The sequence below is a fragment of the Podarcis muralis genome, chromosome 5 (genome assembly GCF_964188315.1).
Source record: "Podarcis muralis chromosome 5, rPodMur119.hap1.1, whole genome shotgun sequence".
NCBI lineage: Eukaryota > Metazoa > Chordata > Lepidosauria > Squamata > Lacertidae > Podarcis > Podarcis muralis.
The window spans coordinates 13,059,241-13,072,368 of NC_135659.1; the positions used below are offsets into that span (position 1 = coordinate 13,059,241).

General features: G+C 40.6%; 1 protein-coding gene across 1 annotated transcript; it reads left to right on the plus strand.

The window, feature by feature from the left end:
• Positions 1–769: 769 nt before the first annotated feature.
• On the plus strand, positions 770–5,620 carry LOC114598606 (14 kDa phosphohistidine phosphatase-like). Its single transcript, XM_028732466.2, has 3 exons — positions 770–1,169; positions 4,135–4,259; positions 5,408–5,620. The coding sequence occupies exons 1-3, from the start codon at positions 911–913 to the stop codon at positions 5,492–5,494; spliced, it is 471 nt and encodes a 156-aa protein (XP_028588299.2). The 5' UTR covers positions 770–910; the 3' UTR covers positions 5,495–5,620.
• The last annotated feature ends 7,508 nt before the right edge of the window (positions 5,621–13,128 follow it).

Here is a 13,128-nt window from a genome sequence, read left to right on the forward strand (position 1 = left end):
AGACGAATAAATGAACAAATTAAGTTAATTTGGATATGCAGAAGATATTTAAAATAAATTTAAGGAACCACAGAAAGTGGGGGAAGGAAGTCAAGTTTTGAAATGTCATAATGATTATAAAATTAGTGAAATGTATAAACTTGAAAAGTATAATTTTTTTAGACCAAAATTTCAATAAGGAATGGGGAAAATGTATAATTTACCTTAAAAACCATTGCAAACAATTGAAATTATTAGTTGAAATGGAATTATATTTGTAGTGTAATGTTGAAGAAGAGTGAGAAGAATCTTTCTTCTGATTCTTGAAATTATTAGGATTCGAATGACACTTGTAGTTTAATGTTGATTTTTTTTTGCGTTTGGACTTTTAAAAGATTTGGATGAACAGACAAGATGCATGAGGGAAAGGTTAATATAAAGACCCACAAAGGGCAGGAGGGAAGTTCAGGAAATTCTTCGAGATTCTTTTTATTTTGGTTGTTTGGTAATTGTTTGTGAACTGTCAAAATCTGTAAAAACTAAATAATATATTTTTTTTTAAATAGAGAATTTATTTTTCAAAAACGACAAAAAAAAGCTAAAGAAAACCAACGCGCCAACGGCAACCACGCGCGCGAGCGCGCCAAAAAAAACCGCCACAGAGGTGCCGACCGTTACTCGAATCTTTCTAACGGCCCTTCGCGCGCTTTCTGTCCAACCAGGGACTCGCGCGGTAAGGCGTGAGCCAATGAGCGCTCGCCGTTCTGCGAGGGCCGTTTGTCTCCATTCCGAGCGAGGCTATTCCTGAGGGGAGTGAGGGAAAGAGAGGCGCCGTTTTCACCTCGCTCGTCGTTTTCTCTCTGCGCGCAAGCGGGGCTAGTGGGGGGCGGGAGGTATCCTGCGCTACTCTCCCTTTGGGCAGAGCTGGGCCATGGCGTCGTCGTCGCCGCCTAAATCGGGCTGCTTTGCGGGCGAGTTGGCCGAGGTGGAGATCGACTCCGACGGCTGTTTCAAGTACATCCTGGTGCGGGTGCAGCGCGGAGGCAGCGGCCAAGGCGGTGGCCAAAGTGGTGGCCAAGAAGGCTGCAGTCCCGGCCGCATTGGCAGCCCAAGCCGCGGCGGCGGCAGCCCAAGCCGTGGCGGCGAGTGCAGAGACATCGTGAGGGGGACCGCTTCCGCCGAGTTGCACAGTGAGAGATGAGATTTTACACGACGCCTTCGCACCCCCCCGGCCAGGCGGCTCACAAATTGGGAAATAAGACATAAGCGTTTCTCGCTCAATCCACCACTTTGCGAATTGTTATTAGGGACTCTTTAAGAGATAAAAGAATAACAGCTAGAAACATTTGGCGGGGGTCAGGAAGGTGAAATCATAAAAAAGCCACAGATAAAAATAGTATCTAGAAACATTTTGCGGCGGGGAAGAGGTTGGGGGAGGGGAAATGATTAAAAAAAACACCACAGATAAAAATAATAGCTAGAAACATTTGGGGGGAGAGAACCATTTTTTAAAGCAAAAAAGTAACAAACTGGGCAGGGAGTGAGAGGTGGGGGACAATCATTTAAAACAGACATAGGCAACCTTTGGGCCGCCAGATGTTTTGGACTACAACTCCCACCATCCCTGACCACTGTTTCTGTTAGCTAGGGATCATGGGAGTTGTAGACCAAAACATCTGGAGGGCCAAAGGTTGCCTATGCCTGATTTCTAAAAACCATTGATAAAAATAACAGCTAGAAATTGTGTGTGTGGGGGGGGAGTTAAAAAAAGCCACACAGATACAGAAACATTTGGTGGGGTGGAGGTGGCGACAATATATTTAAAAAAAACAAACACCCACAGATAACAGATATACCGTCCATTTAAACCACTGGTTCTCAACATGTGGGTCCCCAGATGTTGGACTACATCTGATCATCCCTGAGCTCTGGCCTTGCTAGCTAGGGGTGATGGGAGTTGTAGTTCAACAACATCTGGGGACCCACAGGTTGAGAAAGTCTGATTTAAACCATTTGAATATGGGCTCCCCCCTGAGCCTCAAAAATTACTGAAGGGTGCTAAAAAATAATTAACGAGGTTCTGCACCACCACTGCCCTGGCAGAAGCCTGAGCCCCCCCCCCCCCCCGTGTAACATGGGCGTAGCCAATGATTTTTATATCAATAAAAATGCACAGCTAACAGGTTGGGCCCCCCCAATAAAAGGCCTGCCCCACCTAGCAAATATCCTGGTTATGCCCATGCCCTGGTGGGGACATTCCCCCCCAAAAGATCAACAACTTTTATTTTGCCCCACCCCCCAAAACATAATTACAATAAAAACGGCATGGTGTCCACCCTTTAAATAAAAGTCTGTTAGTTTCCCAAAGCCTGTTGGAAGAAGAGTGCAAACGTGTGTCTGCGTTGCCACCCAGCAATTTTTGTTCTGTTGCTTTGTCTCGCTTGTGGGAAGACGGAACATGGCTGGGCTTCTTTCTGCTTGCTGAAGATTTGCATAAATACACTTGCCAGCACCTTGGCTGGGGATAATTCAGGACTTCTGTGACACCTAGAAAAATGAAATTTGATGCACTGGAGTCCAGCGGGGTACTACAAACACTAGAAAATGGAAGTATGATTGTTTCTTTTAAGGGCGGGGGAGAGATCCCAAAATAAATTGAAATATGATAAACTTTGTAGTCCCAGTTAGAAGACTTAAATACTAGGCCATATGTATGGTTCACGTACAAGAGTATGAACTAATGCAGGTATAAAGTTAGGGAAACCCAGCCAGATGGGTGGGGTTTAAATAATAAACTATTATTAAAATTTGAAACTCCTGCCCTAAAGGAAAGTGTTAAGATGCCTTCACAACCCCCTATATGTTCCTAAAATGCTTTTTTAAAGGGGGGTGGGGAACCATCCGAACCCCCCGATATTTTTCCTTATTTTGAGCCGGCCTGAATACACCTGTTTAGCTGCCCAGCGTATTACATATAGCAGTAGAAATAAATAAAAAAATTGTCCAGTAGCACCTTAGAGACCAACTAAGTTTGTTCTGTGTATAAGCTTTTGTGTGCATGCACACTTCTTCAGATACACTGAAACAGAAGTCACCAGACCCTTGTATATAGTGGGGTGGAGTATTTTTCAGAAGTAGTAGGAGATGGGTGATTGACTCAATGGGTATAGGAAAAAGCAAGGGATAGTATGCAGATGACAAAAAATAGCTTTAGCATGTATAATGAGACAAGAATCCAGTATCTCTATTCAGACCTGGTCTCCATAGTTTAGTAATAAGTTGTAATTCAGCAACTTCTCTCGTCTATTTCTGAAATTCCTTTGTAATAAGACAGCTGCTCTGTGATCTTGTACTGAATGTCCTGGGAGATTGAAGTGTGCTACTGGTTTCTCTGTCTTGTGATTCCAATCTGACATCAGGAATCACAAGACAGAGAAACCAGTAGGAAAACATTTCAATCTTCCAGAACGTTCAATAAAAAGGTGCTTTTAGTGAAAAGGTGCTTTTAGATAGGGGTGTAATGCTGTAAAAATGGGTCAGCGAAATATCACAATTGGGTCATAAATAACAGGTTTTGTTTAATGTACTGAACCTTCCCCTAGAAAGGGTAGATTTGGACGAAATTGGGGAGGGAGGGAGATACAGACTGGGATTTTGATGGTATTGACAGTGAGATACTGTGGAAATCTTAACGCATGAGTAGCACTAATCCCATATTGAACACACAACTTGAATCACTCAAAAGTCCTTTACAACCATACCTTATTCTTCTGATAATCCTAGGAAGTAAGTCACTGCTAATGCCATTTTACAGAAGATGGACTGAGAATAAAATACTGTACGCTTGCCCATGGCCATTCAGTGAAATCCAATAATGCGGTTCTCCCAGGCTCAAGTACAACTAGTCACTGAATTTCTCTATTCTAGTGGGGGTTTTCCCCTCAATTGCTAAATAAGAAAAGATGAGGAGCACCGACCTTTGTAATAATTCCTGACGTCTTTCGGCCTGAACCACCCATGTTAAAAATGCTCCAAATCTGTATAGTTGTAACGTATTAAATGCTAACGTTCAAATGAGGCATAATTATTTTTGTACTTCAGGTATTTCCACCTTTATTTTTATAAGGTATTCTTAGTACTATCATTGTTTTGTAGATCACATATATGAAAAGATATGTTCTGAAATGGAAAAGATGGGCTGTATGTGCAAGTGTCTTGGAGGAGGAAAAATTGAGCACAATAGCAGAGACAAAAAAATCCATGTATCTGGTGTTTCTCCAGTAAGTGTTGTATACATCCAGTTTCTAAATATGACGATTCACTTTGCAAATATGTTAGTAATTAATGATAATGTCACAAAAATGTGTTTCATATTGGTCTCTGAGAAGAAGCAGACAATTTTACGAATTACATAATACTGAAAGAACTTGAATATTTGTTTAGTATGTGAATGTCAGTCATTTCATAATCCACTAAGAAATATACTTTTACAGGAAACAAGAAATTACTTGTATTATTTTAAAGCTTTATGAATAAAATATCGAATTCTTCAAAATAAATCCCTATGAAAATACATTTTTTAAATTAAGTTGCTACAAAAGCTCAGGGCAGGTGACAGCATCCTAAAACAAGCTAGTAAAATGACCTGTGAGAAGAGCCACAGAATCAGTCAAGACTGGTTTGCTGAAGTCCAGCATCTACAACTATATTGGCTATTTAAAGGTTGCTAATAAGAGGTCCAGACTTTTCACATGCAAGGGAGAGCCAGTCTTACCACAATTTTAAATGAGCTTCAAAAAAACAAAACAAAACAAAAAACCTCTCGAATATCTAGCATGAGGAAGAGTTTTGGAGATCTTAAAAGCTTGTAAATGGTTTTGTTAAATTTTGATTGCCCTAATACGGATTTAGGATGGTGTAGGAACTGTTATATATTCTTACTGCACTTGTTTTCCCCACTACTCTTGGAGATAGCACAGGAGAGATTTTCCTCCCTCATTTTTCTTTTCGTTTCCCAAGCATGTCTTACTATCATAGGGGGGGGGGGAGTAATCTGGCCTTTTGGGTAGAGAACAGAGAGAAAAGATCCCAATTGATAAAAACGATGTGGTGCACTTAGGTACTTATTAAACAAATGAAAAATGAGATTGGTAATCATATGTTGTCTGCCCTCCCACCAGATGTCAAAGAGAACAACTACTACCAGACTTATAGAAGACATCTGAAGGCAGCCCTGTTTAGGGAAGCTTTTAATGTTTGGTGTATTAGAGTATTTTAATATTTTTGGGGGGGAAGCCCAGCCAGATGGGCGGGGTATAAATAATAAATTATTATTATTACTATTATTTGAAGAAATTCTAGCAAGAATCTTTAGCACACACATTTTCTCTTTAGGAGTAATAATTTTGTGCATTCTTCTTTCCTACAGGCATATGGTAAAGCTGATCATTCCATGACTGTGGCAATACTGAAGAAAACGTTTAAGGATTATGACATTAGTTGTTCAGATGACTAGTGAACCGTTGCTTTGCAGTCTAAAATTTAAAGTCAGTTTGTTCTTGGTTCTTTTCAACATAATTCTAAGCTTCCACCAAAATGTGTAATGTATTTAGCTTAATGCTGAATAAAAACTTTGACTGAATTTGTTGGTGCTTGATTCAAAAAACGTTTTAAAAGTACTTCTGATCTTGTGAAATTCCACTATAAGCATTTTAAATATTGTAAGAGGCAATTCCTACCCACAACCTAACCCAAAGTGGTGTGATCAGTTTAAAAACAATGTACTGTAGAGCTTAGTCTGCTCTTAGTGAATGGGAATACAGTACAGTACTTTCATGGCGTGAAATAGATTCTTGAGTTCTGTCTACATCTTTCCTGTGGAAGCCCTTTCTAGTTGGTGGAACTTTATTAATCATAGAGCGGAGATCAACTTTTCCTTATCTGCTTGATTAGATAGGGAGAAGGGGGAAGGTTGTGGCTCAAGTGGCTGCAGTATCAACAATTCTTTATGCTTCTTGGACAGAGAACGAGAATCCAACTTCACCCTGCATTTCTTACTGAGGGGAGAAGGATCATGGATGGGAGAACATCCCCTGGGCACTAAGAGCCAAGGAGCAAAGCTTGGTCCGTTTCTGACTTCTAATGGCATAAGGACTACAGTGGGCATGGTGGACGTATTAGGTCAAAGCCTAAGAATTCTGTTCATGGATTTGCAAATTGATGGTGAGAGGCCTTGAGGCAAGCATGCATCCTAAAATTCAGGGATCAATCCATTTTAAAAGGACACAAAACACATCTAACTCAACAGACTGCCCCTACTTGTTAGTTTAGGCCTTAGGGTTACCAATACAGTATACTTTTTAAAGGTCCAGATAGTATCCCAATAATTATTAAGCCTAAAACAGTTTTTAAAAAACTTATGATAGGTTCAATCCCTAGTAACGTGATCCAGAACTAGTTTGGGTAGGGATAGAATGTGGAATTAACCTCTAGTAGCAGAGCCTTGTAGCAGTAAAGATAATTTATTAAAATAATCTAAGCATTTCAAAGGTAAAAAGCTGAACAAGATAATTTTTTAAAAAGTCCACGAAAATAAAAATGGGTCTGGGCAAATGCTTGGCCACTTTATGGATTGCAGAAAATATTTTTCAAAATTCACTCTAAAAGGGGATGCGTTCCAAAAATAATGTCTTGAAGATGCAGTCCATGCTGGCAGTCAAGGTGAAGTCTCCCAAATCCAGGCAGTCGATTTCTACCTAAGATTACCTTCACCTATGGAATCAGCTGATCGTTTCCCCTTTTCATCTGCATTTCAGAACCTGAAGGAGTGGCACAAGGTAGACTTTGCAGAGCTCTTGTGCCTCAAGTACACAAGGGAGTTCTTGTTACTGGTAATTTACTCCAGTCTCTAAAGCAGAGGTGGGGAACCTGTGACTTCTAGAAGTTATTGTACTCCCAGCTCCAGCAGTCCCAGGCAGCATTGCCACTGTTCAGAGATTATGGGTGTTGCAGTCCATCAATCAGCATCTGAAGGACCACAGGTCCTTCATCTAAATCCAAGCAATCTAGGCAGATTAGGGACTGCATGTCATTCTCTCAACTCTCAGGGCATGTAAGAACATCACTGTTGATTGAAAACATGGTGCAACTACTTTTAAGAAGAACCTGCTGGATCAGGCCAATGGCCCATCTAGGCCTGTATCCTGTTTTTGCAGCTGCTGACCAGTTGCACATGGGAAACCAGCAAGCAAGATCTGACCACAAGAGCACTCTTCCCCTCCTGTGGTTTCCAACAACTGGTAAAAAAGGTAAAGGACCCCTGACAGTTACTGCTATTCAGAAACATTGCTGCCTCAGCTTTATTTCTGTTGAAGCACACCTCTGGGAAAGGTTTTTTTCCCCAATTTGTCTTCTGTCTGGCACTGGCAAAGGTCCCCCCTTGGGGTGATACTGCTACTGAACTTCCTAGTCAATTTTGCTTTCCGCCGCTAAAGGAGAAAACATATATCGCACGAACATTATATATTATGGTCCAAAACCCCACAAAAAACAGCGTTGAAAGCAAAATGCAGCAGATACAGGGAAAAGATTCTAATGCAGTCACTATGTTTTATCCAGAGCATGTTGATTTCTTTTTCTTATTACCTCCGAGAGAAATTTTGCCACGGTAATATCATTTGACTTACCTTTGAGAAGATACTTGAGACAGAAGGTATCAGAATTTCTAGGTAAATTTACCAATAAGGATTTAATTAACTGATGCCTGCCTTGTTCATACAGCCCACAGTGTAGTAGAATATAAACAGTCTATTTTGATAAGGCTTTTCAGCTGATAAGGCTTTTCAGACCATAGTTTTTGACCATGAGCTGATTGACTCCATTGGTTAAACTTAAAAGGTAAAGGACCCCTGGACGGTTAAGTCCAGACACAGGCAACTATGGGGTTGCGGTGCTCATCTCACTTTCAGGCCGAGGGAGCCAACGTTTGTCCACAGACAGCTTTCCCGGTCGTGGCCAGCAGGACCAAACCACTTCTGGCAAACAAAACACGGTGACGGAAGCCAGATTGCACAGAAACACTGTTTACTTTCCCGCCACAGTAATCCCTTTCCCAGGCCAAATACCGAAATCTTTAATCAGTATTTCAAGGGAGCCTACCACACTTTGATGGAAAGTGCGCATTCACATGTGTTCAGAAATAGAATTGAATTAGGAACACAGTTTGGAACCTGAAGTAGGGACCAAAGGAACTTTGCCTGGAACCCTAGCTGCATTTTCCCAGCCCAAGTATGGGAGAACCATTTTAAAACAGTATTTACTGACAATTTCCCCTATTTGTGATGATTACTCTGCAGAGCTGACAAAACTTCCACTTTACTCCGGTTATGGTAGAAGAAGTCTGTGTATTAATTAGAAACCTGAAGAGCAGTAAGGCCCTGGGAAATGACTTTGTCCCAGCTGGGTTGATCACATCAAACCAGTTATCAAACCCCCATGACTTGGCAGAAACCACTGCAGACTGTGCAGTCACCTGGGATCTTGTAGCGTGGATAGAAAAGGAGTGGGTTGTAGAAAATGACTGGGTGGGATTTGTCTTTTCTCCTGAAACACTTCTTTCGATTCAGAGTTTATGAGGTTCCTGTCTGAATGTGCTTTTAGTTTAGCTTCTTCAACAATTATTTCTTCTCCCTGAATTGGGCTTGAAGATACTATCTTATTGGGGCTGTTTCAATATAGGCTTCCCCATGTTTTATATGCTATGTGAGATGCTTGTTATGTCTTGATACCTGTTTGGCAAACAGTGGACTCTTCTGCCCAATTGCAAAATTGAGAGTGCCCAGAAGGCCCACATCATCTGAAGCGCAGTTCAAAGGAACATCAACAACAGAACAAGAAACTGGCCTCCAAATATTTAATTAACAAATATAAATGCAAAATCCTTCAACAGTGAATTCTGGATATATTCTTCATGTGATAATTAAAGTAGGATTAGGCATTCACACTGGATTCTAAAAAGTTTTTCTCAGATAATAGCACTAAATGCATTTCCAACTACCTACTGTCTTACTCCAGTACTTAATCTTAAGTAGCTGTTAAACTGCCTCAGTGGTTTCTTCAATCTAAATTTAGATTCAGTTCCTGCCATCAGCAGATCAACACTTAACACAACCCAGCCCAGGTGACTAAACTAGGCAAATGCTTGTCCAATTTGAACTATGCCCCTTTTCCTTCCTGCACTAATTTCCAACAAGGCTTATACCACTTCAGTGTCCTGTTTGGTTACTGGAAATAAAATGAAACCAGGCTGGCTTTCTTCCAAGAAATGTGCATCTCTGAGCCAGATGTAGAGTGAAAACTGACTGCATTTGGAACAGACCAAATAAAGTACAGTGGTACCTTGGGTTACTTACTTGGTGCAGACAATTTTCCATTGTTTGTCTGTTTCCATTGAAATCGATATTGAGAAAGCCTGAATATAGTTTTGTTCAATAAATACTATCCTAATACAGTGGTACTTTGGGTTACATACGCTTCAGGTTACATATGCTTCAGGTTACAGACTCCGCTAACCTGGAAGTAGTCCCTTGGGTTAAGAACTTAGCTTCAGGATGAGAACTGGGAGGCCCCATTAGCTAAAGTGGTGCTTCAGGTTAAGAACAGTTTCAAGTTAAGTACAGACCTCTGGAACGAATTAAGTACTTAACCCGAGGTACCACTGTACTTCTTCACACAGTACGAAGTAAAAACTACAGTCATGGGAAAAAGAAAGCACACCCTCTTTGAATTCTGTGGTTTTACATATGAGGACATAATAACAATCGCCTGTTCCTTGGCAGGTCTTAAAATTAGGTAAATATAACCTCAGATGAACAACAACACATATCACACTGTGCCATGATTTATTTAACAGAAATACAGTAAAGCCAAAATGGAGACGCCATGTGTGAAAAACTATGTACACCTTATGATTCAATAGGTTGCAGAACCAGCTTTAGCAGCAATAACTTGAAGGAATGGTTTTCTGTATGGTTTTATCCAGTGGTGGCCAAACTTGGCCCTCCAGCTGTTTTGGGACTACAGTTCCCATCATCCCTGACCACTGGTCCTGTTAGCTAAGGATGATGGGGGTTGTAGTCCCAAAACAGCTGGAGGGCCGAGTTTGGCCATGCCTGGTTTTATCAGTCTCTCACATTATTGTGGAAGAATTTTGGCACACTCTTCTTCAAGTTGCTTCAGTTCATTGAGGTTTGTGCCATCATATTTGTTTATGCGCAGCTCTCTTAAGGTCCCACCACAACATTTCAATTAGGTTGAGGTCTGGACTTTGACTGGGCCATTGCGACACCTTGATTCTTTTCTTTTCCAGCTGTTCTGTTGTAGATTTGCTGGTGTGCTTGGGCTCCTTGTCCTGTTGCATGGCCCAATTTTATCCAAGCTTCAGCTGCCGTCACATTGACTCTAGAATACTTTGGTATACAGTACAGAGGAGTTCATGGTGACTCAATGACTGCAAGGTTCCCAGGTCCTGTGGCTGCAAAACAAGCCAGAATCACTACCCCTCCACCACCGTGCTTGACAGTTGGCATGAGGCGATTTTGCTGATATGCTGTTTGGTTTTTGCCAAAGGTAAAGGTACCCCTGACCATTAGGCCGACTTTGGGGTTGCAGCGCTCATCTCGCTTTATTGGCTGAGGGAGCCCGCGTACAGCTTCCGGGTCATGTGGCCAGCATGACTAAGCCGCTTCTGGTGAACCAGAGCAGCTCACAGAAACACTGTTTACCTTCCCACCGGAGTGGTACCTATCTATCTTCTTGCACTTTCACATGCTTTCGAACTGCTAGGTTGGCAGGAGCTTGGACCGAGCAACGGGAGCTCACCCTGTCATGGGGATTCGAACCGCCGACCTTCTGATTGGCAAGCCCTAGGCTCTGTGGTTTAACCCACAGCGTCACCTGCGTTGCCAAATGTGACGCTGTGCATTATTGTCGAGTATCTTCATCTTGTTTTCGTCTGTCCAAAGGGCCTTGTTCCAGAAGTCTTGTTGTTTGCTCCGTTGCAACTTTGCAAACCAAAGCCTTGTTGCCATGTTCCTTTTTAGATAGAGGCTTTCTCCTGACAGTCCTTCCAAGCAAGCCATACTGGTTCCATCTTTTTCCAATTGTACTGTCATGAACTTTAAAATTTAACATGCTGAGGTCTGAGATGTGAAATAAGCAGCTTTCTTCTTTTTAAAAGACATCTGAAGACAGCCCTGTTTAGGGAAGCTTTTAATATTTAATGCTGTATTGTTTTGAACACTTGATTGGAAGCCACCCAGAGTGGCTGGGGAAACTCAGCCAGATGGGCGGGGTATAAATAATAAATTATTATTATTATTATTATTATTATTATTATTATTATTATTATTATTATTACTACACTGCCAGCATAATATAAAAAGGGGGCTTAAGTCTTGCTCAAAGGCCATCAAAAGTGGGTGTGGAGAAAATGCCACCATCACTACGGTTCTATCCACAATATACATTAAAAGACCGTATATCATTATAAAGTCATGGCTTCCCCCCTAAAATCCTGGGAATTGTAGTCTGTTCAAGATGCTGAGTATGGTTAAGAAATCTCTATTCCCTTCCCAGAGCTCCTTGGGAAGAGGGACTGAACATGCCGAGAACTGTAGAAGACTGATGGCACATGCATGCAGGCCATCAGGGCTGTGTGTAAAAAGAAAAGAAAAAGAACCATTTATTAGTATTGCAAATTGTTTGCGGCTTTTCCACGTATGTGTTTCCAGAGGTGCTCATAAAACAACACTGAGCACTGAAGCTCCATCTTCACTATATAAAGCAGTACTGTACTTTAGCAGCCATCCCTTCTTCCCAGGCAACTGTAGCTGTGAGGGGAATCCACATCTCTAGCAGAAGCTTAAGCAAAAATATTAGCATACTCTTGATTATCATTGGCAAAGGACACATAGGACAGCTGTTACTATTTAGCTCTGCTTACAAATGCATCTGCCTTGGTACTCCTGGCTAGATTTACCTTTGTGTAAAATGAATCTATGTGTTCATTTGATTTGAACATATGCATACAACATTATTGTAGAAGCAGTGTCAATCTAGACAAAATAGGTAAAAAAAATAATTGTTGGGAGATATGCTTATCTCCTAGATAATAAAACAGAGGTCCATCAAGTATTTATGAGCCATATAATAAGAAACTCTCATATCAAAGTATGGAGGAAATGTTACAGGTTACTAGAACCAAAGCCCCACTGGTGGGCAGCTCCACTTGAAATGGTATCAATAAAAAAGAAAAATATGGAAAAATTAGAAGTAACGTACAAGCAACTTAAAGGAAGAGCAAGGAAACTGAAACCCTATGAAGAACTTAAAACAGTTTTGTACCACTTGGCTAAAATATCATCAATTATATGATAAATTTAACTCTGATAATAAAATTGGTTTCCAAAAAGAAGAATAAAAATTCCAGTTAGAACTCTTGAAAAATTCCAAAAAGAATCTATCAAAAATGTATAATTTACTACTTGAATGGGAACTCAAAGATGAACAAATTAAAGAAGTAATGATCAAGTGGGGACAGGATTACGGATACGCGATTCCATTAGATCAATGGGGAAAACTTTGGAAATCAGATATTAATTTCACCACATGTATTACTATCAAAGAAAATATTATGAAGATGTTTTACAGGTGGTATTTAACCCCTGTAAAACTAGCCAAAATTTATAAATTGACATCGGATTTGTGTTGGAGATGTAAGGTATTAGAGGGATCTTTGTATCATGTCTGGTGGGGATGTGATAAAATTAATTTTTTTGGGGGGAAATATACATGAGGAATTGAAAAGAATGTTCAGAATAACAATTGGTAAAAAGCTAGAAGCATTCCTTTTAGGAATCATAACAAATGACATCCCCCAAAACATGAAGAGATTTTTTTTCTATATGCAACAGCCGCCGCTAGGTTATTGGTTGCTAAAAATTGGAAATCAGAAGAAGTACTATCAGTGGCAGATTGGCAACATAAATTTTTTGAAATGATTGAATTAGCAAAAATGACGGCAACAATTAGAATGCAATCTAACCAAAATCTCAAACAGGAATGGAAGTGTGTAGACGAATACATGATGAA